This window comes from Equus caballus, chromosome 19 (assembly GCF_041296265.1).
Source record: "Equus caballus isolate H_3958 breed thoroughbred chromosome 19, TB-T2T, whole genome shotgun sequence".
Classification (NCBI taxonomy): domain Eukaryota; kingdom Metazoa; phylum Chordata; class Mammalia; order Perissodactyla; family Equidae; genus Equus; species Equus caballus.
Window position 1 is genome coordinate 37,463,145 of NC_091702.1, and position 25,332 is coordinate 37,488,476.

The following is a 25,332-nucleotide window of genomic DNA, read 5'->3' on the forward strand; positions in this document are numbered from 1 at the left end:
TTTTAAGGCCCTGCTAGGGGGCTGCTTCACCCTTCCAAAAGTCCCAGATCTCCCCATTCAGAATAACTCCTCCTTCCTCTGAACTCTTTTGTACTTCTCTGTTCCTCTCTTATTGCTCTGTGTGACCAGATGCCTTCTCTTCCCTCTAGACTGAAGGAAGACTCTTGAAGAGTAGAGGATGTGTGATATTTATTTCTGTATCATCTCCAGGGCCACTAAACAATGTCCCTGAATGTGATGGAGGCATGTGTCTGTTGCTGTTGCTTGAAGGGTTATCTTCAGATAAAAATATGGCGTATTGTATATACTTAACAGAAATGGATCTTTGTCCCTGATGTGCAAAAAAAGCAAAGAAATTGCACACATTGTACAAGCCTTATCTCCATCTATATGTCCTGAATTATATGGTTTTCCTTGACATCTTGCAAGTCTTTTTTTTTTTTTTAATGAGCTAGAGTATTTATTTCTATTATACTTCAAGTGGCAAGAAAGTTTTGAAAAGGCAGGGTAGTTTCCTGAGTGAGGAAAGACTTGTACTCTAACAGAGGTAAATAGTGTTAAGTGTGTGCTGCTTTCACTTAATTGATTACCCATGAGGACAGAGAATGTGTTTGATTTTTTTTAAAAAAACTGAACAGATTAGATGTTTATCTTGCTTTGCAGTCACTTTTTTAAAGTGTTTACTTGCTTCCACACTGTTCCCTTGATTCATTTTGTCCCCTGCTTGTCTCTAGATTGTCACCCGAGAGGTGGGTGGTTTGCCCTGGGTGAATAAGCTTGACGATTTGCAAACACTTTTTCACTTTATTTTCTACAGTGCTATTGCTAAAGGATGTCTGAGAAGTCTTTAAGTCATTTTGTTCTTAAACCTGGTGTTCCAGCTTTTTTTTTCCTGTTCAAGTGACACTAATGAGCTGTTGTAATTATTACACTGATTGATTGATTGTTACTTTCGTAATGGGGTAAATAGAATGAAATGAGAAGACAACTGTATTTTCAAAGAAGGCAAGTCTTCTGCATAGCTGGAAACTTCAGTTTTATTTTGCAGTTAAAAGTGACAGCTTAAAGGAATACTCCAGTGTTATGTAAGTCACCATGTCTAATTACAAAGTATAGTAAATTACTAAAATCTTTGTGTCAAACATAATGAAATATTCAGCAATCAGCAAAGAACTTTGACAAGCCAAAGCAAATCAGTGCTCATGAAACAGTGTTCCTCTTTTGAATATGTATAGAATAGTAAAGCTGAATAGTATGCTCCTTGTTTCATGCTTTGGTTTTGTATTTGCAAATAAAGGCTAGTGTTTCACCCTCTGAGTGTGGGTTATAAAGTCTGGAAAATGAAGTCATGAATTTAGACCATTTGCAAGAAATGAATTGTAAGTCTGATAAACTACAATCTCAGTTCCTCAAAACATACATTTGTAAGCCTTTAATTATGGCATTATTCTAAACTGAATTCTGGCTAACTGGGCAGAAAATCATGGAAATTAGAGAGGGAGGGACCAATCTTGTGGCCTATCTACCAGAAACGAAAGTCTTCTCCAAGCTTGTTTCTGAGTGGTTTCTTTCCTAAGCAACATGCACTTGGCCACAAGTACCATCCGTAGGAAGTGAATAATTATACGACCGCAAAGGTTTGGATTCTTATTGCTCACCAAATGCATTAGAAACAAACTAGACCATCAGGTAAAATACACTGCCTTGGCACAAAAACATGTATGTGTTTGTTTTAAGGAAGTAGAAGCTCATTAAAAAACTTCCCAGCTAGGTGTGAGTTACCGAGTATTACTCATTGCCTTGTGAGTGACAGGACTGGCTATTCTGCTACTAGTTCCCATAAAAGCTGAAGCTAAAAGCCCAATTCCCACCTACCAAAACAAAGCAAAACACAAAGTAAAGGTCATAGAGATTATCTGGAGATGCACTATAACATTCACCTGGCAGGAGTATGTAAACAGGTGAACCCAATATGGAGACAGACTTTAGCAGAAAAATCTATACTTCATTGTGTTAGCATAAAAGAGATGCTTTCTGAAAGTGATCTTTATTTTGAAATGCTTTGCATTGGTTCTTTGAATAAATATTTCCTGAGCCTCTACTATGTCTCAGACACTGTTCCGGAGATGAGACTCAGCACTCAGCAAGCCAGATATAATCTGTCATAAATTTATGTTCTAACAGAGAAGACCAACATTAAAAAATATGTATACAGATAATTAATTTCCATTATAATTATGTAATGCAAAGAAAAAGTTAGAGTGCTATGACAATGTGGAACAAAGGAGAACAAGATCTGGGCAGTTCAAGAAGGGGTTTCCTGGGAGGTGACACTGAAGCTAAAAGCTGCAAGATGAGTCAGGAAACAGTCTGCAAGGGCAAAAGGCTTGAGGCCTGAGGGAGTTTGCTTTTGAAAAACCGAAGTAATGCCTATTTGGTTGCCTTTTAGTGAGCAAAGGGGAGAGTTTCAAATAGTGCACATCGGCCATTTTAAAGACTTGGGGCCTTTATTTTAAGAGAGTGGGAAGCTGCTCAAGGTATTCAAGCCTGAGAGTGGCATGGTCAGATTTGCAGTGAGCTACCACCCGGTAACTCCAAGAGCTGAGTCTGACTTGCTGCAATTACACATATTCTCAGAATGGTTAGTTTTATATCCTATCTTTAAGGAGTGGAAAACATTTTTTTTTTTTTAGTTATAGAAGAGGCATGTTTTCATTGATTGTAAGTTTTAGATAAAAATCCCAGGCAGAAGTTTCAGTGACTCCAATTTACATGCAATCAGAATGAAGGATAATTAAGAGAGCGGGTTCGCAAGCCAGATTTACTGGTTTCACATTTGGGCTCTGTCACTTACTACCGTAAGCAAGTTACCTAATCTTGCAAGAGCTTCAGTTTCCTCATCTATAAAATATGTATAAAACATGGGATAATAATGCCACCTAGCTCATGAGGATTAAATGAGTTCATGCAAAGCACTTGAACTCTCTAAGGATCAGAGTAAGGCTTTAGAGCTTTCACAGTGGCAGTAGCAGTACTGGTTAATTTTCTTTTTATAGAGAGGATTGAATATGGATGCTGAATATATTTCATATTTGTGTGTGTGTGTGTGTGTGAGGAAGATTGGCCCTGAGCTAACATCTGTGCCGATCTTCTTCCATTTCATGTGGGATGCTGCCACAGTGTGGCTTGGTGAACTGTACTAGGTCCGCACCCGGGACCTGAACCTGTGAACCCTGGGCAGCTGAAGTGGAGCGTGAGAACTTAACCACTACATCACTGGGCTGGCCGTTTCAGACATCTTATTTTTTGAGGAAGATTAGCCCTGAGCTAACTGCTGCCAATCCTCCTCTTTTTGCTGAGGAAGACTGGTCCTGAGCTAACATCTGTGCCCATCTTCCTCTACTTTATATGTGGGATGCCTATTAGAGCATGGCTTGACGAGTGGTGCCATGTCCACACTCGGGATCTGAACCTGTGAACCCCGGGCCCCCCAAAGCAGAATATGTGCACTTAACCACTGCGCCACTGGCTGGCCCCCTCAGACATTTTTTTTAATCTTGGTGATCACTATTATTTTATTGAAATTGATACGTCGTCAGTTTCATGTTATGGTGAGCAAAGCTATTTCTTGTGATAAAATGTTAATCGCATTTAATCACCCCATTGTATTATATCATAATTTCTGATACGGTCTAGACAGATGCATTATCAAAATTATTTTAAAATATTTTAAGCTCACTTTAAAAACCACCAAAGCACTACTGATGAGCTTCTAAAGTCACCATAGTATGTTTTTCTATAGACGATCTGCTGTGTAGACAGATTTTTATTACTCTCTTCTTTCTTCCCTTCACATTACTGTGTCTGCTAAATAAAGCTATTAAAACAGCGATGACTATAGATTGAAAATATCTGCAAACATATTTTTGTTCCAAAGTTAATAAATATCTCTTGATTCACTTTGAAGAAACTGAAACTGTGTGTATTTTTCCCTAATATTTGGATCAAGAATTATTGAGTGTTAAAATTATACCTTTCTGCTTTCTGCTAAGCCTAATGCTTTTTGGTATATAATGGTGATGTCAGTTTCTTTCAGAATTGAGGTGCTCATGATTATAATTTGGTTCATTTGTCATTATTACTAGAAGGGGGTACATACAGAAATGATAGAATTTAAAGTTTGTTTTTCCTTAGTTGAGCTCTACGCCGTGTAATTTAGCTTTATTTGGATTGAATTTTAACTTCAGTATTTTTCACACTTAGTGGCTTTTCAAATGCTGTGTCTAATATTTGTTGACATTGTTGTCCATCTGATCAGGCAACTCTATTCGTCTCACCTACCATTGTCTGTATAGCTTAAGGCTTTTAGGGAGCTCTCCCCTATGTTATGGAATCTTGGTCCTAAAGGAATCTTGACACTTTGTGTGAGAACATAAAAACGTTCCAGTGGGGCTGGCCCGGTGGTGCAGCGGTTAAGTGCACACATTCTGCTTTGGCGGCCTGGGGTTCGCTGGTTCGGATCCCGGGTGCAGACATGGTACCGCTTGGCAAGCCATGCTGTGGTGGGCATCCCACATATAAAGTAGAGGAAGATGGGCACAGATGTTAGCTCAGGGCCAGTCTTCCTCCGCAAAAAGAGGAGGATTGGCAGTAGTTAGCTCAGGGCTAATCTTCCTCAAAAAAAAACCACAAAAGTTCTAGTAAACTCTGCTACTATCTTTCTAGGTTCGTGTGCGCTTAAGTGCTATATTCTTACATTTTGTTCATTATAAGATATGAGTATATTTTACCTCCAAACATTCACTTTTTAAGAACATTTGAAAGATAAAAGAGGTGAAATATTTTATACCTAACAGAATCTGGTTTTGAGAAAAATGTGATACTAAATAAATTCTTAAGGGGGAAAGATGGTGCTGTAAACTGACGTTATGATTCAGATTGCATCTTGACCTCGCATGGAGCACTTTAAGTCAATTGTGCTTAATTCTAGCATAAAACAAACCATCATTCTTTGAGGTGAGGCAGGTGGTAGGAGACTGAAAAAATGACAAGTATTTCTCCCTAAGGCAGTGCTTGTTGAAAAGCCACTATCCTGATGATATTTGGGAATGAAAATGTAGTACTGTCTGCTGGAGCATAATCGAATGAATGCTTTGTACGGCCAGGGTTGCAAAGAAAACTGTTTTCTTTTCCCAGGAGGGGCTTTAGAATGTTCACAAAAGCTCCTCCGTGACGCCCAAGGTGAAAGGTTATATCAGCTGGGGAAACTATATATGCTGCCTGACACATTTTAGATTTCTGGGTTTGGCCTGGTAAATCCATATCAAGGAAATACAGTTATCTCATTTTGTGAAAGTGATCTCGTGGCATTTTCAATAGCTTTGTGGTTGAGGACGGTCATATTTATCAGAATGTTAGAATGCGTGCTTCCTTTATGTTTGATCATCAGAATCAACCTCCTTGTAGAAAACTAAGGTGCAGGTTGTCAAGAACCTTGCCCAGGGGTATACAGCACATTAGTGGCAGTGTTCACCAGACCCCATAGCATCAAGTCTAAGTTCGGAGTTCCTTTGCATTACTAGCATCCCTTCAGGAATGTAGGAGTGCTGAAGAATGTTCAATTCCCTAGCCTCACCTAACAGGCAGTCAAGGGTAATAAATATAATTTCTTCCAAATGAAATTTGGGCAAGTTATTGTTTTCTGTAACAAGGGAACATTTGAATTGAGATAAATAAATTATGATTATATATCCCAACAGTAACCTCTCTTGTCCCTGATTTGGCTCTCATTCCCATTTTTCATTAATCGTTTGCCATATATTGTTGTCTGTTGTTGCCGTGTAGCCATAAATTAGCTATTACAGATAGTAATATCTGGGAAAGAGAACTTATAAAGTTTCTTTTATACAGATAAATGGAAAGAGCGAGATATTCAGAAACACAAATTATATCTAAGTCCCTGTTTCCGTTGTATTGGTCAAATGACTTGATTGAAATCCCTTTCTGATATTAAATTCTTTTGCAGGAAATTAATTGCACTGTCAACTTTAAATAACTGTAAACCCAGGTATTCAATATTGAGTTTTGTTTACAGCGATATATATAGATACATTATTTCTGAGCTGATAAGAAGATAATTCAGGCTCATAATATATTCAGAATTTAAGACCATCAAATGATGTAATCCAGGAAAGAAAAATAAAATGAAACTAAAGGGATTGCATTTATAGGACACTTTTAAAGCAGTGACCAGTCAGGAAAAACCAAATCTTCTATATTGATATTTTAATTCTAAGCCTCCAAACTGAAGTTTGGTGAAGAAATAAATCAGAGTCTGTAGATGGCTGCGAGAATGCAGAAGGACTTACAGGAGAAGAGAAACAAACGCCAAGAAAACACTCTTTCTGTGTTTGGGAATGGTACTTATACTTGTTCTTTCCTGATGGTAAAAGCAAGCAGTTTGAGACTCAGCCCCTGGGTATCCCTACACTTATTATTGCCAGCTCCTTGTTTCAGAAGACCCCCAGGGTGTTCTGTGATTACAGAGTTAACATACAGTGTGTTAAGTCTCTGGGACCAAGGTGTGTTTCATCCTTTCTGTCATCAGATCGGCTAGTCTGTGATGAACCTGAATATATTCCAGCTAAAGATGTTGGTAATTTTCTAGGATCCAGGCAGTGAGTTTCCTATTTCAAAGTTATTTTATGGGAAATGAAGCATCTGTTTTAATTCAGAGGAAATCAATTGTTTTACTTTATCAAGCTTACAGTAGATATCAGACAAATTGTGTGCATTTTTGCCTTTTATATTTTGTGGGAAGAAGACCATCTCCTCTTTCAGACATGATAGGGTAGCTATAGAACATTTTTCATTTGTTCATTCACTGAGTGCCTATGGGTACGTTAAGGTTATTCAGAGATCAAGACAACTTGTGGTTAGAAAGGGACAACCTACTTCCTATTTCATTGCAAATATTCTAATAATTTTTGTTACATAAGAAACACATGGGACATATGGGACTCCACAGAGTTCTTCCAAGGGCAGTTTTTGTGACTGCCATGAAAGTGTCATGTTCTAAGTTCTGAGGCTCTTTCACTTGTCATTGTAAACAGGAGTTATGTTAGCATTCCAGCATAATGTAAGTTTCTCCTCTCTGTGTTTATGGAATTACTGACAGTTAAGAACGAGCATAGGTGTTGCTCCCTTCACCCCACAAGCTTCACTTTGGTGGAGAATAAGGGATAAATATTATTCACATTAAGCTGATACAGAGCTAGCTTCTTAGGCATGCGAAGTCTGCAGTCACAAAGGGCCCCATGCTTGGTTTAATGCTCTGCTGTTACCATTTTGAAACTTTTAATAATTTATAAACAAGAGGGCCTGTGTTTTCATTTTGCAATGGGCTGTGCAAATTATTTTGCTGGTCCTGTCTATGTATCACTTGTTCTTCTTGGCTATGTTGGTCTGCCCTCGGTTTCCAATCGTACTGTGTGAGCATGTCCCCTTTTTCTTCAAATCAAAGAAATAAGCAAATAAGAGCCTTTTTGTGGTTGTTAACTAAATGTTTTTAAAATTAACTTCTAAAGTACTGTTTCCTATGGCACGTTTATGACATTCATTTTAAATGAAGATATGAAAAGTACCCAAGTAGATTTCCAGTCATAGTAATTCTTACTTTGGTGGATTTGTTTTTGTTTGTGTTTATTTTAGGTGAATTGATTCAGTTATTAGCATTGGTTGTATGCTTTTTTTTTTTTTTTAAGACAATTGATTATACTACTTGGCTTATGTTGCTTTAAAATTGCGGAAAAGTTTAAACTGAAATGTGTCTTCCCATTTTTATCTTGGATAGTAAGCAGCTCTTTGCCTAAACCTGAGAAATCTAGCTTTATGTTACATAAATTGAGGAATTAGCCTTGGAAACAAATCCTATTGTTGTTAAGTAAAGTATTTTACCTGGAACTATATGCATTGTAAATTATGGCATTTAAAAGTATACCTGTCAGCACCCACATTGCTATTAAAGACTATTGGAATATAGTTTTTGCTTCTTTGGTGCCACCCAAATATGTTCAGTCTTACTGCTCTTCCCGGGTCTCCTTTGTGCCTTGGAGGTAAATGGAGTTTCCATTTCTCTGAAGTCCTTCAAGAAGCATTCAGTGTTTGCTCACTGGCTTTTAAAGCTGGATCCCAAAACTTTTCTCTTTACCTGTATTGAAAAAAAAAATTTCAAAGGACCATGTTTCTTTGTTCTCATCCAAGCCCACAATTAGCTGCAGTTCCATTCTGTGTAGCTAGAAGGAGGAGGAAAAGGGTGGCCCAGCAGGCATTTTACTGCCTGTGAGAAAGTGCTCACGAGTTTCTTTGTCCTTTTTGTCAGGGCCGGCTGCCTCCCTAATTGTGCTGCTGCAGGGAAGCACGTGCCTCTGGGAGCATTATCTGATTTCTCCAGGACGTTCCGGAGTGCTTTGTATACTGACCCTTAACTTGAACACAAACAATATCTTTTCAATCCCCTTCTTGGGCTGTTGCCGCAGGCTTGGATACCTAAAAGCTTTAATTCAGCCAGGGGTGTGGACGCATTTGTAGGGGCCTTGGGTTTTATTTTTTTTCTCCCCTGGTTGTCTCACCTGCAGTTTCTTGGCACCTGTCAAGAGGGGAAGCTGAAGATGGAGCATAGGAGAGGAATAGGAGCTGTAGAAGTCAGAGGGGAGAGGAGGCGAGACGAACAGCTGCCCTTGTCAGCATGGGGATAAGTGTAAAGAGATTAATAGCTATTTGAAGAGCAAATGGGGACGTGGCATTCGGCAGTGGAATGCGAATGTATAAATGTAATGGAATGGGCATGCGACCATTAACATTTAGACAGATGCTCTCAGGACTGAATGGAATGGCAGAGTCCGTTTCTCCTCCCCGTGTGAAATAATTAAAGTTTAGTAAAATAATTTTATTTCCAGAGTTTAATTAAAATTTTTATCAAGCGCCTATGTCTTGGTGAATTTTCCTCCGTGGTTTTGCTTGGACTGGGACTCAGAGTTCTATTTCCATTGAAGAGCCAGACTCCTCATTTCCTTTATAAAATAGGTACCAACAGGACTGCCTCTCTTCTCGCTTTTGATTTGTTTTCCCTTCGCTCACTTGAAGAAGCAGTGAGATTTCCATGTGTCAGAAGGTTTCACAAGGGGAAACCTGTACTGTAGGCTGGTTGCGCCTTTGGGAAATGTGTCCAATTGGACTCAGGTTTAGGAATGACTTAAATTATCTGCTCAGGCTGACAGTTGTGATGGCGTGGGCAGAGCCCTGGACTTGGAATCAGAAGATTTGGTTTCAAAATCCCCACTCTTTGCTCATTAGCCAATGCTTAAGCAAATCACTTCCTCTCTCTGATGGTAATACAGTCAAGTTGTTTTGCAGATTAAATAAGAAATCTCATGCCACAACTAGAAGGACCCACAACTAAAATATACAACTATGTACTGGGGGAATTTGGGGAGAAAAAGCAGAAAAAAAAAAGTAAAATGTAATATGTGTATATCTGTGTTTTACAATGACAAAAAAGAAATTAATTCATTCTTTCCATGAGCATCTTGCTTACCTACTCTGCTGGGGCTCATTCACATAGAGGAACTCTGTGAGCTAATGTACTTCTGAATTATATCAAATATAGAATTTTAATCATAACTAGTTGGTTTTTCTCTTATGTCCTACTCTAGAAAAGAATAAACTGCTACAAAGAAATGAAAAAAACATAAAAAATTAGACAGTGTTTGGATGATACACTAGCATGTTACCCTTTATAATATATAGTTGGCTCTCCCTAATTTTGCTACCCATGCCCCTCCAGTCTGTATGGAACCAGTCATTTAGGGGAACTCTTGATACCCTGAGGCAGAATTGAGAATTGTAACACTAAAAGGATGTCATCTGATTTTGCCCCATATACAACAATTTGATGCTTAAATCCCCTCTACTGCTCTTCCTCATTCTGAATACTATGCCAGAAGAAGAAGAAAACTGAGAAACAGCAGGTGGTATTAATTTGTTTTAAAGAATTCCTAAACAGCTCCTGAGCACTGGGCACTTTTTGCCCAAGGTTGTGAATAAGCACATATTCTACTTTCAAATACTCTTGAAGAGACCACAATCTTAAAGGCTGCACATAAGAGCTGTGTGATCTGTGCAGGTCATTACACAACACACATAGTGTTCAGACTTCTCTTGGTGTTTTTAACAGTGTATCACAAATTGCTCATTTCACCTTGAATGTGAAGTGTTACAGACCTGAGGTCGAACACTGTAGAAGGCATGTACCAAATGATGCCTTTGTTTGGAGTAATGATCCGTAGTTTAAATGGCTAACATCAGGGTTTCTGGGTGTCTTGCAGCCACAGTACACGAACCTGGGGCTCCTGAACAGCATGGACCAGCAGATTCAGAACGGCTCCTCGTCCACCAGCCCCTACAACACAGACCACGCGCAGAACAGTGTCACGGCACCCTCGCCCTATGCGCAGCCCAGCTCCACTTTCGACGCCCTCTCGCCGTCGCCTGCCATCCCTTCCAACACCGACTACCCAGGCCCGCACAGCTTCGATGTGTCCTTCCAGCAGTCCAGCACCGCCAAGTCGGCTACCTGGACGGTAAGAGCGCTGGGTGCCTATATGCCATTAAACTTGACCCCTAAGTTCAAAGGTCATCTTCATCACCCCTCGGGGGGATTTCTCCCCCTTAAAATTTAGAGATCCCTATTTAATGTTGGAAAGTTTCTTCCTGGTCCTATAAGGACATTTTTTTTTGATATGTAACAGTAGATCAGAGAGAGAAAAAGTGTCATTTAGTAGGAAAAGTCCTGATCTGGGAACCAAAGGCCCATGTTCTGGCTGGCTCCTAGCAATTTGAGCTGATGTGTTCTTGCCTGCTTCATGCTGTTTGAAAGTCCTTTGTGTGGTCCTTTTTGTGAAACTGTAAAGCCTTATGCCAACAAGAAGTACCCTACTCATAGGATACAAATGTTTGCAGTCCCAGGAATGTAAGATAGTTCCCAGTCTCATTATTTTGAAGAAATGTCACATTAAGATGTGATTAAAAAAACGAATAGGGGCCGACCTAGTGGTGCGTGGTGCGCACTCTGCTTCTGCAGCCCAGAGTTTGCAGGTTCGGATCCCCCATTCGGGCCTAGAACGGCTTGTCAGGCTGCGCTGTGGTGGGGTCCTACATAAGACAGAGGAAGATTGGCACAGATGTTTGTTCAGTGACAATCTTCCTCATCAGGAAAAAAGAAAGGAATAAAATCACAAACACAGGGTAATAAGAAATTAAAATTGCATTTATTAAGGAAGTGCTAAATTTGTTTATACACATAGGTTCTATAACATGAGTCATAATTTATTGGTACATATATATTTATTATTTGTAGAAACACCTTTCCCAAAAAGAAGTCTCTACAACTATACATCAGAGCCCTGAATTAGGCCAAAGAGTTCTGATTTAAAATGTTGGGGGTGGGGGGGAATACCTTCCTGTAACTTTTATAAGAAAACATGGAAATATTTTCAAAAATTGAAAAAGGTACAAGAATGTTTATTCTATTTCAAAGTTTATTGTGTAATGTATTATAACATGAATAAAGTGCAAATAGAAGGGAGGAGACCTACAAGACTGGTTTTAACTAGCTGATCAAAGAATGCCCAAGACCAAAGTGGCGTGCGTGTTTGACAAACAATTTCATGTTTGCATGGATTATAGAAACGCTTCCAAATATCACCATCTTGCTGAGAAGTAGCTTTAGAATTGTTTTAACAGTTTTTTCCTCTCTTTGGCAAATAGATGTTTTTGGAAAGCATTTCTTCTTTTATGTTATAGCATCTAGTTCCCAAAGGCTTTAATCCAGTTGTACAGAATTTATAACATACTCTGTATTCGTAACACTACATTCCAACATCGTTGCATGTGTGTTCCCTCATTTTGACCCTACGTCTTTGTGAACTAGGTACAACAAGTTTTATAACTCCCATTTCACTAATGAGAAAAGCTGAAGAACGTGGAAGTCAGGTGACATCCTACAGTCACAGAGGCTTTTGTGTTGCTGGACCTGTTTCTGATTCTCCATTCCCTCACTAGATTGTGTCCTTTCTTTATTTTTCCACCGTTTCACATTGGGATGTCCCAAAATTATCTAAAAATTTATTGGAATGCTTTTCTTTCACGATCTGAGAAGCGGTCTGTCATGGCTCATATTTCATCCATAAAGTACAAGATTAGCTTAAATCTGATCTCTCCTCCATGTGCGTTTTTATCATTTGTCATAATTTTCAGTCTTTTTATATTAATAATCCCGGAGATGGACACTACAGGTGAGTAAACTTAGAGTCAATAGGCCTTAAATAAATATTGGTTGATTGACCTAGGTAATATTTTGCTGAAGAACCCACTAGAAGAACCATTTTATGAATGCAGCGCTGATGTGTTTTAGAATAGGGGCCACCAGTTGGATGTTTACCATCACTGATCTTTGAGGCTAACAGTTTCATGTTTGACATAGACAGAGCTTCACTATATTAAGAGTGAGCACCTCTGAAGGGATAACAGGCATGTTGCAGTCACTAAATGATTAATCACTTCCCTTCTAAAATGGTTTAAGAACCATGAGAATGGAGCCTGATGCAAGCACAACATCAAATCTTCTTCCCTCCTCCCTTCCTCACCAACTCCTCATCAGAAATCCTAAGACTTTTTTCAGATTTAGCACAATCCTCAATCATCTTTGATCAGAGAAGTAAATTGTCTCAAAAAAAAAAAAAAAAGGCTAGAGATCTCTACCTAAATGGTGAGTTAAAAAGAAAAAAATATATATTTTGTGGAATCCACTGGTACAGTTTTTTGTGGCAACAGTGATATCAGTACCCGTACCCTGAAAAAAAGGGGTAGGACTATGGTCATGGGATAGAGCATTGGCTGGGAGCCAGAAAACCTAGGTTCTCATCTTGATCATCTTTGTGACCTTAGCTAAGTCGCTTCATCTTTCTAGAGTTCAGTCTGTGCCTCTGATGAGGATAAGGATGAGTATGGTGAAATCTATACTCCTTTCTTAGGTGAGGTAGTGTTAATAATCAGCCTGGAAAGTTTTTAGGGGGACTTAGGTTCTAATCAGGTATTTTTCCTGCCATTAATGAGTGACCTTGGTTAAGCTGTTCTGTCTTTCTTGAGTTTCTATTCAGTTGTCTACAATCTACCTTGTAGATTTTACAGGATAAGGTGATTGATTGAATTAGATGTCCATTCTTTCCTTGTAGTGTATCATGTGTTTCTATTTTTATTAAGTTCTTTCATGTTCACAGTCAGGTTTGATTTAGGCCCAGTTGCATTTCTTCTAAATCTAGGCCACTTGAACCCTTATCTGAATAGCTGCTGAGATCACCTAAAAGATGTAAGTTCATAGCCTTGGACACCAGTGTCTTGTAAATAGCAGCATCTACTTCTTTGAGGCAAATCATATATCCTCACATTTATATGTAGACCTCACATTTTTAGAAGTGTTCTCTCATACATTTGTTTATCTTACTCAAGCTTCTTAAGCAAGGCTGTTATCCTCAGTCTTATAAATGAGGAAACTTCAAGAAGTAAAGATTACGTGGCTAATACCCAACCAAGGAGGGAAAGGCCCACCTCACTCCCAGTTCAGATCTCTCTTCTGTCCTGTCTAGACTGTCTTTCCCCTTGACTGATAGAAGGTGGGAGGGACAGGAGCACGCAGGCCCTGTGAAGTATGAACTGACGCTCAGCTGATGGAGGACATTTTTAATGCCATGTTGTACCAACACCTATTTCCCAGGCATCTGTGCATTTTAAAGCAATTTTTCAAAATCAAATGCTATATTTTAAAACTGCCCACAAACTGAAAGCAGCAGAAGCATCTGTCATTAGAGCGAGGCCACACTTACTGCATACTCTTCTGGGAATTCTTTAATAAAAATCTTTTTAGTACCATTTTATCACTTGTCATCCTTTCGTGTTGTTTTCTCTCTTAATTTCTGCTTTTACTCAGAATTACTGCCAAAATATAATTAATATATTTAAAGCGTCTATGCATATTTTCTTTGCTTTCTCTATGTTTTAAATAGTGGATGTGATTGTGGTTGCAGTTCCATAAAAATATGACATTTACGTTAAACTTCTTCCAGTGAAATAAAGTGAAGTATGATAACATTTTTCCACATTCTCTCTTTTACATGCACCCCTCCCCCCGAATCAACACTGAATTTAGTATTTAGTTTTAGACTTTCTTCTTATTTCTACAATGTAAGTGCCTCTAGTTATAGAGCCTACTATTTAATATAATGGAGTGCTGGTCTAGTGTCAAAGCTAGGAATCATCAGCCATAGGACAGTTGACAGAACGGTCATTTGGAAATGGCAAGAAATTGAGGTGCAGATTTCAACCCTAAAATTTACTAGCATCATATGGGACCTACCCCAAGGATTCAATCTCTCTAAACCTCACTTTCCTCACCTACAAATGGAGGTGTTAATACCTTCCTTTCATGAAGATTACGTGACATGTGTAAGTGTGCCCAGAATAGGCACATGAGTATTTACTGAGTCTGAATATGAATCTCTTTGTTTCATGAGTTTATTATAGTTTTGATGAAGGTTCAGTTGTACAGTAAGTAATAATTTGAGAGAATACAAAGCCAAATTTCTTATACTTTTTTCTTTCTTAGTGCTTTTGGACTATTAACATGCATACTCCAGCCCCAAGTGACTGATACTATCCATTATCCAAATATATGAATAGATGACATAGGATGATAACAGGCTTTCCCATAAGCAGACTTCTGCAGGCTGGCCATGCTGTTTTGCGAAGCCTGTCCAAGCAGATGCAGGCTCTCCTTGCCAGCAAAAGGAAGAAGTCTTTCCACATTTAAGGACCTGTTGACTTCTAGCATTTCTTTCGCATTTTTAATCTGCCATTTCATTTATGAGAATACCTTTGTTTTATTCCCCATGTTAAATAAAGGATAATAGTGGACCTCACTTATTGAAGAGTCAGCATATTAATTTGCGGTGGCAAAGTACTGGAGGCATCCTACACACTCCCCAGTGGGGAACTGGTTCAATAAATTGTGGCGTATCCATGTAACAAAATACTTTCTGGCCATTAAAAGGAATCGTATGAACTGGTCTAGATTGCTTTTGGAGCCGCAAGTGTGGAAAAGATAAACTTTCTGTGGCAGCTACTTGAGAATGGAGAGGAGTGCTAAGGACACCACTTCTGGGGCAGAGTGTTTTCTTTTGCTGGACTCTAGTGACCAGGCCTCTTTGTGAATGAGGTAAGTCTGCCTTGATTATCGGCCTCACACACCTCTGTCAGCTTCAGAGCTGTTTTTCACAACCCATGACATGCTGTATTATCTGTGTGCAAATACTGTGAAAATACTCAAGCTAGTGTTTTTCTATTATGCTCAGTCTGAGATAATGACCCTGGCCTTTGGAGATACAATCACTTTTTGCTATTGTGACTTTCTCCCCTCATAGTCTTCAAGGTCTTATAAAGCAGGCATCCTGACCTAGTGCCCAAAATACGGTAGGCCATTAATAAATACTTAGAGGATTTGTTTTTTCTCCTCATGGTTAAAGGAAAGAATTATAGTTCTTCCAAGCAGTATCCTTCAATTATGATGTTTGTTAACTCTCCGTGAATTTGATGCCATTTGCCTCCACCCATGGTTTATAGAGAGCATTCTTCTTTTGCCTTTCTTAATCATGCCAGCCTCATGTTGTGTTCAGAGCTTTGAAGAATCTGACTTGAGCAAGTGGAGAGATTAGGGAGGTGGCATTTGAAAGGGGAACAGCCAGTTCCCGGGAGAGTTTCATTGATCCCAGCATATCGGTCTTCAAGCTCGCTCCCCTTGCCTCCACAGGCTAGCTGAGATGCGTGCCTGTGTCCCACCCTCCCTGTCATCAGGTTACCTGTAATGTAAGACTTCCAGAATAAGGCTGCCAGCTCTGCAGAAATCTAATGCAAGCCAGCCCATTGCGTGGCCCTCTGGAATCTTGGGACTCTTAAGAATAGCCCATCAAAGGACATGATGTACAGACAAACTTTGCCATGGTGAATATGATTTATCTGCTTCCTTTCACAAAAGAAACACTTCTCTCCTCAAAGTTGAGCCTTAACTGGGGTTTGTGCTCCTCTTACAATTGAGTGGCTGTTAGATTTCTGAGGGACAGGAGAGAAGTCAGTATACTTGGCTTCTGGTACTGATATATTTATTAATCATAGCAAGCTTATTTTCACTTCTTGCCAAAGCTGTCCTGTCATCTCCCCAGATACATATAGGAGTGTCTTTTTGCATCTCTCTCATGATAGAGAAAATAATAACATTGAACATACTCGCCTGTTATCCAAGTTCTTTCTTAGTTTACAGAGTATTGAGGAAGAATGTCCCAAATAAAGGACTTGGAAATTCTTGGTGATATTCATGTTACTTGCTTAACTCTCAGTTTGGAATTTAACAGTGAATTTTCCTTGGAAGACATGCTGCAGAGGTGTAGTCCCCAGTCCAGAGCAGAATAACTCAGTCAGAATGTTTGCCCTAATTTGTTTAGTTTGACTCTAGGTTAACATTTTTGAGATAAACCCTTTTTACCTAATCTAATGTTTATGGCCCTCCTACACACTTCTGAGTGATTTATTTAAAGCACTCTACAGTGCTTTCAAAATTTAAAGGAAAAAATTTTGTATTATGATTTATTATTGCATCTAATATTACGAGACTGACCACTGATTGAAAATAAATAGCAAATTTAAACGAAGCTTGCCTTTCCTTTTCTACTACAAAAAAACCCAGCAAATCCCTTCCCCCCGATTCTTTCTCCTGCTCCGTCTCGTCTTCTGCCAGCTTTTGCTTCCTTCCCTCCCTCCTCTTCTTCCTCCTTCTTCTTCTGCACTTAGGTTATCATTGCTAGTGGTCAGTTTCACTTTGTAGGTATGACCAGCCACTCAGTATCTTGTTTTTTCACTATAGATTTGCTTTCCTTAAATAGTAGATTAATATGGGGAGGATCCTGATATAAGTCAATCACCATGGAAATTGCCATCAAAAACGGAATCAGATCATCAGACCCTCTTGGTTAATAAATCACTTTGATTAGTAATGGGCTACCATGGAGGTGGCAAACCTAAGTCTCAGTAAGGCCAGGGAGGTGGCATAAATGAGTCAAATGGTGAGAACAGAGATGGTGGTGAGATGAGCTTACATACCCCGTCTCTGGGAGTATCTGCTTTGCAACCCCACCTTGTTGTCATGCCTGGCATTAAAAGATTAATTTTTTAAGAGCAGCTAGAAACCTGGATTTGCATGTAATATTTCTCGATCTTCAAATGATAGTGATAATTCAAAAAAAAAGATGTAAAACACTAAAGATCAAGCAAAACAATAGGCAGACTGAATGTCGTCCTTGCAATATATTTAACAGTGACAAGGGATGACTACTTAAAATTTTAATAAAATAACTGGAAACTAGAGCAAGCATCTAAGGGATAGGTTAGTAGTAAATATATTCCATTCAGAAATAATAATTCTCAATCCCCTTGAAAAGTCGTATAGATTAATCCCTCCCTGCACTAAATTAAGCAACATATTGTCAAAGTAGATTTTTCTCAATTTGTTTTCTTACAGTAAATGACCTTCCTACCCTTACATGCCTATAAGATTTTGTTTTATAAAAAAATATAATGGTATGCAGTGTTGGATCCTTTGCATAAAGAAAGAATCTTATGTGTTTGTTTTGTTTTTATCGTTAGAGAATTTATGGGACTCTGTAAGTTAACTCTAAAATTGGCCAAAGCTGTAATCAGAAAAGGGCAGTGAGATTTAAAGAGCTTCAAATCAGTAATCTCAGCTCCCTAACCGATGGCTTATTTTTAATTGGCACATAGAGACTGTGCTGGAACAAAAATCACCTGAAAATTGAGGTATAAACAGAGAATAATGTCCTAAGAATTTTTTAATGACTCAAGAAAAATACAGTATATTATTAAGCTCACCAGAGATCCCTTAAAATCAGCCCTGAATGATGCGGGCCATTTACTGTGGGATTGTTGCACTTGGTGCGTTCCCATTTATGAGCTTTCACCTTCGCATGTTTGCATCCCCCAGTATTAGCCATTTGCATAGTGTGACCAAGTCTTCCAATAGTTCCCACCTCCTCTGGTGGAGAGGGGCAGATGGATTTTTCTCATGAAAGGTAGTTAGCAATCAGCTGTCATGTCATGAGTAAAAGCAATTGCATATAAAATAAATCCTCATGGTTTTATATCAACAGCAATTACTGGGTCTACTCAGATCACTGTGCCCAGAAGGGGACTTGCGATAACACAGCTTTCTGCCCAAAAACTTCCAATTCTTTGAGATTGTGAAAGAGCTTACGGTAGAATAGGAAGGAAAGTCTTAGACTCTTTGAAGCCCTGCGGATGTTTTATAGACATGGGATGCTTTTAGAACAGGGGGTCCTGTAATTAGGCACACAGAGGCCTAAAGGTAATGATCTTAGCAGCTGTCTCTCCCATGGTTTTTGATAATGATGATGACCCTATCATCAGGCTTCTCTCAGCTGAAATTTAAAAGAAAATTGATAGTAGCCAGAGACTCTAGATCTAATTTATAGCGAGGTAAAATTAGGGAGGGATTCTCACTTCACAAGTAGGATAAGCCTTCTCATTTTAGCTTGGATCTGATAATGAAGACTTGTGATTTCTTAGTGAATAGACAAACGAGTATAATTTGCCGTCTTGTTATTGTATTAGAAAAGTCTGAAGAATTGGAATGGCGTTTCTAATTGATTTACGGACGGCTACCTCTGAATTTTCCAGGTCATCAAATGAGTATTTCTTCATGGGTTACTCCTTTAGTTTTTATTTTTGTTTTACTTCTTATGCTGTTTAACCAGTATCATTTGCATTAAATCTTGTGGAAAATATAATGAATAAGATGAGGACATCATTTCAAAAGACTTTTTCTTTGAGTGGTTTCCAAGTTGTATTAAATAGGAAGAATAATAATTACTTAAGGATCCTCACTTGAATTTGAGAAGTCATCTGACAAGCTCGTGAAGAGTGCAGTTCATTAAGTAGCACACAGAACTCAGAAGGACAACTTTGGGGTACTAACAAGCTGTGTGATCTGGGGCAAGTTGCTCTGTCTTGGCCCATCTGTTAAATGGGTATTATGGTATTTACTTGGCAGGATTGCCATGAGGCCTAATTAAAGTTTATGAAGTACTTTGGGAGTCTGAGAGATGAAGCTCTAAAAACATGTCATTATCTTATCCTGGATTTTCGTTTTTAGATTCATCTGCATGAATACTACACCATATCCTCATGTTTACAATTCAATTTTCCATTTATAAGTAGACATGAAATGAAACTATATATATATATATATAAGTCCCTAGAAATAAATATGGGAGGAAAATATATGTATACATATACATATATTTTTTTCTAATGCAAAATAATTTCTTCTTGAAACATGTTGAATTGGACCCTGTAACAGTTAATCACTTACTTTTTTCTTAGAGTTTTGGTGTTTTATTGGTAACATTTCAGCAGAACCAGTAAAGTTTTAAATTGTAACCACTTTTACTGGCTCATTAAAAGGAAAATTTACCTTGTTCTTAAAAATAGGAAGATAAATACTCATATTTATTTAAATACACTTATGTTGCTCTAGTTCAGTAAAAAAGGAATTAATTTACAATAATTATAATTTGGGTTAGAGAGAGATTCCTTTCTCCTCTCTCCCCCTTTACTTACTTTTTCCTTCTACTCTGTGTTAACTTGAGGTTTCCATGTTTGTGAATATAGAGCCCTGATGTTAAACAATATAAATTGCCTCTACTTTTTTTTTTTTTTTGACTACTTTGTATTCTTGGAAAAACAAATCTCATTTTCCCGTAAGAACAACGTTATAATTATGGTTTACATTTCTGACTAAGGAATTGACATCAAGTAAGTCATAGATATGATTAACTGTATGTCATAAAAGCAAAGTTCTGACTACTGTAAGCCACTGTAATCATTTAAAATAGCAAAGGGATTCTCATAGCCCTATAAAACTTACTTAAATATCTTGTATGCCTTGACATATGTGTATTAAGTTTGCTTATAGCATAAATGTTGTTATTTTTATAAGCTTGACTTATCTGAAAGTGATATGCTTTTATAATAAACTTTTTTTTTTTTTTTGGTGAGGAAGATTTGCCCTGAGCTAACTTCCATTGCCAATCTTCCTCCCTCTTTTTTTACTTGAGAAAGATTAGCCCTGAGCTAACATCCATGCCAATTCCCTTTTACCTTATATGGGGGATGCCTCCATAGCATGGCTGATGAGCGGAGCAGGTTCACACATGGGATCTGCACCAGCAAACCTGGGCCGCAGAAGCAGAGGGTGTGGAACTTTAACCACTCAGCCACGGACATGCCCCTATATAGTAAATATTTTAACTAACATTTTGACATGTCAGAATTTTGGTGCATTTGATGTGTAATAACTTGAGAAGCTTTTGTTTTTCAAAATTTCTCTGGGGAAATTAGAATGGACACTTACAAATGTATTTCTTTTGCTAAGAAATATTTTTTTAAAAAATTCTGTGGTGTAGACCATTCTTTATTTTAAGAACTTGAATTAATTTTTAAAGATATTATTTGGGATTTTGCTTGTAAGAAAAAAAGAGAAATATTGTATCCTATTGAATTTGAAGATAGAGTTTTTGTGTTTACTATTCCTGACTGCCTTCTCACTTTTCAAAGCAGAGTGGTCCTGAGAGGATAAAACGTCCCCAAAGGCAGCTGGTTATAAGAAGGTCTGGGAGAGGCTGGAAGGGCTAATGGAGAGAGCACTGTTCCTTTCCCTTGGTGACTGCTAGCAGAGGTCTTTGAGGGCACAAATTGTATATTAGACCCAGGGTTTGGTGCTTGCCTTTAAATACTGTCTATTCGAGTTTATCACCTACACTCGTTCTTCCAAACCTTTCTGTACAAAACCATGGATTTAGTGGGTAAGGCCTTTGGGAAATGATGTTTAGTTGATAATTAGATAAAGGAGATTGACCAACAGGTAAAATTGAAAGTATTTTCATAATAGAAATTTGGAATAACTTTTTCTATATTTCCACAGTTAGAAAGGCTGCATAGAAAATGTATCCTGTTGTGATAATTAATAATTTCTTCTTGAACTAATAATTAATGATTTCTTTTTGAGCTAACCCATATAAGTGACCTTTTTCTCCTTTGCTTTTTTCTGCCTAGAAAGTGTTGACGTTATACAAGTATAAATAAATGCAGAACTCTTTCAAAATTCTTTCGTCTAACTTTGTTCCTTTAGATTTTAGGAAGACACTCGGCAAATAACTAATCAGTCTTTTAAAAAAAAGTCAACAACCTCTAAGAGTTACCATGGATAACACATTCTGTAGCCTTTTGTTGTTCTTTCATAATGTTCACTGGTAATGGAGTATATATTATATTTATCTACCCTCAAGATTACAGCTTACACTTTTATATATAGATGTAACAGGCATATTTTGTAGATATTTATATTTTATGTCTGAGAGTCATCATAAAATTTATCAAACAGTAAATCGTCTGTGCACTTTTTTGGTGTAAAAGCTAAAATGGCAGGTGATGGGGAACTTGAGGTCTAAAGAAAAGAAGACGTTTCACTCAGCATCAGAACCAGAAGGAAATATAGGCTCCTTCCAATCTACTTTCCTATTCAGGAAGCAATTAAATATATAGCTATTTGAATAAGCTTCTACAATGTATTCATATTTCAAAATTGATTTCTTGCCTGGAACTCCGTGGTTTTCAGTTATAATACTTTTCTTTGCTCGAGCATTGTAGACAGAGGTGTTAAAAGGTATAAAAATTGTGCTGGAAACACTCTTTCTATTAAGTTTTTATAGAATCTCCTCTCAACACCCACCCCAGTGTAATTACCATTTTAAATTTAGGATTAGGAGCGAGGATAGGGAGAGGAGAATCGGAAGGAAGAATAGGAGGGGGAAGTGAAAAGGTTTTTGAGAAAAGAGTGAGCGGATCGTTCTATAAAGTCTGATGTGCACACTTTAAATTTGTTAGTTGGATGTTTTCTAAGACACTTTTGTGGCTCTGGCAGTTTGTTTTCATGATATGGGCTTCTAATTTGAGGAAAAGAGCCGGACCAGTTCAAACGGAATGTTCAAATTCAATCTAAAATCTTCACTTCCTTGATTACTGCATTCTACAGTCTACTGGATGTTTTTGCTTCAAAGTAGGAGAACATACCTCTTATTTTCTTCAGTTATCTTCTTAGGAGAGCTGATTAAGCTGTTTCAGGGCAGGAGAGGAGAGGGGACATCTTACTTTTTGTACCTAGCAAGCCTTGTTCCTTTTTGAGAACTGTGCATTTTCCTCAAAATGTACCCAATACTAGGTGGTCTTAGTCAATAAATCTGGTAAATATATAATTCTATGCACTTTCCTAAAATGCTTTGAAATTTCCAGGAAAGAAGGTCTCCGTAATTATCTGCCTGTCTGTCTGTTAGTGAAATAAAGATAAGTAATAAATTTTAAGGCCCTTTTTCCATGTGGAGCAGTGATGGTGTTATTTTGGTGGGTGTGGGGTTTATCTCTTAGTGCCATAATGTAATTGAAGTAGTATTTTCATGTAGAAGTGTTTCTTATTTTATATGTTCTTTCTACCTGTTAGAAGTATTCTTTTATTATAGCTACTTTTGAATCTAAGCTTGCTTTCCCAGTAGCTCGGAACATCGCCTAACTTCACAGAGCTTAGATTTAATTTGACGTTCATACTGTGCCTGTGAGGGTCCTAGTGAGTATCCACATATAGAAAGAAATGACCAGAGCTTCTTCGATATCTTTTGTCACTGATCTCCAATAGACGGTCACCATTCCCAGCACATGGAAAGGACTTCAAGACAAAGTAAATTAGAAGAGGAGGAATTGGAATGGCTAGATTTTGTCGGGGTACCGCCCACACTGTTATATGAACAGTGAGAGAGCTTATGTCCTTCTAAGCCTTGCTTATACACATGCTCAAGCTAACAGATTTTTCTTTTGTAAATGGCTTGAAATTGTTTTGAAGTTGTTACTTGGGCATGCGTATGGTTGTGGGGCATCAATTAGCTCCTCATTTACTGCTTTCTTAATTTGTTGGACATGGAAGTTTAGCCTTCAGAAACAAATAATTTAATATTTTGAAACATTTAAGCAGAATGGGGAATGATGTTTTCCCCATAAATTCCTGACTTAAAATGAAAGTGTTCTTTCCACTTCTAAATTACCATGAGACATGATATAAAGCATATAATCCTGTAAATTATGGGAGATACTTACAGTGGCTCTTTTTTAGTTATCTTGCAAGACTGAAGGTTACAAGTATTGTGACCTATCTTAGTGCTTAGCTGCTCAGCACATCCTTGCTTCTTCCTGAAAGCAGGGACTATGGCTCTTTGACTAAAGGACAAATAAAAGTGCCTAAGGAGGCAGGGTGGTGAGTGGAAAGAATTCAGGCTTCGTGCTCAGATAGACCTGGGGTTGAATTCCACCCCTCTCTATCTATGTGGCCCTGGGCAAGAGACTGTCTCTAGGGCAGCTTCTTCATCCTTAAAGTGGGAATAACATGTCTAGGTAGCAATGCTATTGGTAGGATTACATATAATGAAGGTAAAGTGCCTGGTAAATGATGATTTTTTATTAGTCCAGATCATAAATTTAGGATTAGAATTTAGACTAAACTTGCCCTACTCACAGATTCTTCAGGAATCCTCTCTAGGGATTAACTCTAGCTTCTGGTGGCTAGCCTTCCACTATGTAGTGGAGGTGGTATATTAGAATAATACTTTAAAACTTTTACCCCAATTAGGAGCAGAGGAAAATGGATATCTACCTTAGTATAATCCAGAGGGTTTCATAGAAAACATGTCATTTCTGTTTATTTTTCTGGAAAACTTATTTCAATTTTACATTTTAATATAAATATATATTAAGTATAAATATTTATTCCCCTTATTTTAAAAAAAAGTCTTTAAAATTGATGTTCCAGGAAGGTAAGTAATATTTATCTTGTGGCTTTGAGTTACACCAGGCACGCTGCCACTTCTATTTCTGATGTACAATTACCTTAAATAATTGTTTAAGAAGCACAATTTTAAGATAAACTAATGTGCTCTGAAAGAGAGCACTGGGGTTTGATTTGTACAGCCTCAACTCCAAAGAGCTAAAAGCAGTGCTGTGAAATGGGGATACTGTTAATCAGTTGTGCAGAGCTCTTTCTTTATTGTGCAGAGCTCACTCTTTATTGCCAGCTTTCTTGAAACTGGCCACATTCTAGATTTGTTTGGATGGCCCCAGAGGTTGCAATTACCCCAAAAGAGAGAGTCAGGGGACGGCAGATTGCAGCTCAAAGTGAACAATGGTCAGGGTTCTCTAGGATGGAATGCACTGCCTCCAGTGGTAGTGAGCTCGCAGCCAATGGAGAGTGTGAAAATAGAGGGGAGACTTGACTCAAACTTTAGATTAGTCAAGTGGCCTCTGAAGCTCCCTTTGAATTAAAATTCTCTGCATCCAGAAGAGAAATCTTTTGTAGCTGGAAAGAAAGAGGAAGACAGCAGTTGACCTACTCTCTACCAGGTGGTTGGTTAAGTGGGGAAGAGAGTAGGCTTTCCAGACAGGCAGTGGGAGCAGCTGAAATAAAAACACAGAGGTGAGGCTGCTGTGCAATTCCAGACAGCCTCTCTACTATTCTGCCTGAAGCTATGGTCATGTATAGGAAACTACAGAAGGTAAAGCTCAAAACGTAGAATATGGCCAGCCTAAGTAAGTTAAGGCATTTGGACTAGATCCCATGGGCAGTGTGCTGACACTGAATACTTTTTGAGCGCAGCAATTATCATGCTCAGAGCTGTATATAAAGCCAATTAATCTAGTAGTGTCTGGATGTTGATTTGGGGGGATTAGAGTAAAGGAAGGAGTTTGGAAAATGCCACCGTAGTGCAGACACAAGATGGTGGGGCTGAACACTCTTCAGTTATACGGTGCACTCAATATGGGAAGGACAGAAATGAGAGAGGACAAGAGTCATTTGTTGAAGTCACTGCTTCCAGGGGCTGTGTAGGAAGGTAGGGAACAGGAATGGAGAGCTAGGGAAGGAGCTGAAATGATTGACTGTCTCACTAGGGGTGATCTGTTAATTAAGGGTTGGCGGCCATTTTCTAGCTAGGACCTTTGCAAATTGCTTAACTTTCCTGGTGCCTCAGTTTTCTCATATTT

General features: G+C 38.3%; 1 protein-coding gene across 14 annotated transcripts in view; it reads left to right on the forward strand.

Annotated features, from left to right (window-relative positions):
- Positions 1–25,332, forward strand: part of TP63 (tumor protein p63) — a 224,680-nt gene that overhangs the window by 137,163 nt on the left and 62,185 nt on the right. For all 14 annotated transcript variants that reach the window (XM_070243475.1, XM_005601886.4, XM_070243472.1 and 11 more), the window contains one exon: positions 10,386–10,640. In XM_070243475.1, coding sequence (XP_070099576.1) covers positions 10,386–10,640 — 255 coding nt within the window. The remainder of the gene's footprint in view (positions 1–10,385; positions 10,641–25,332) is intronic.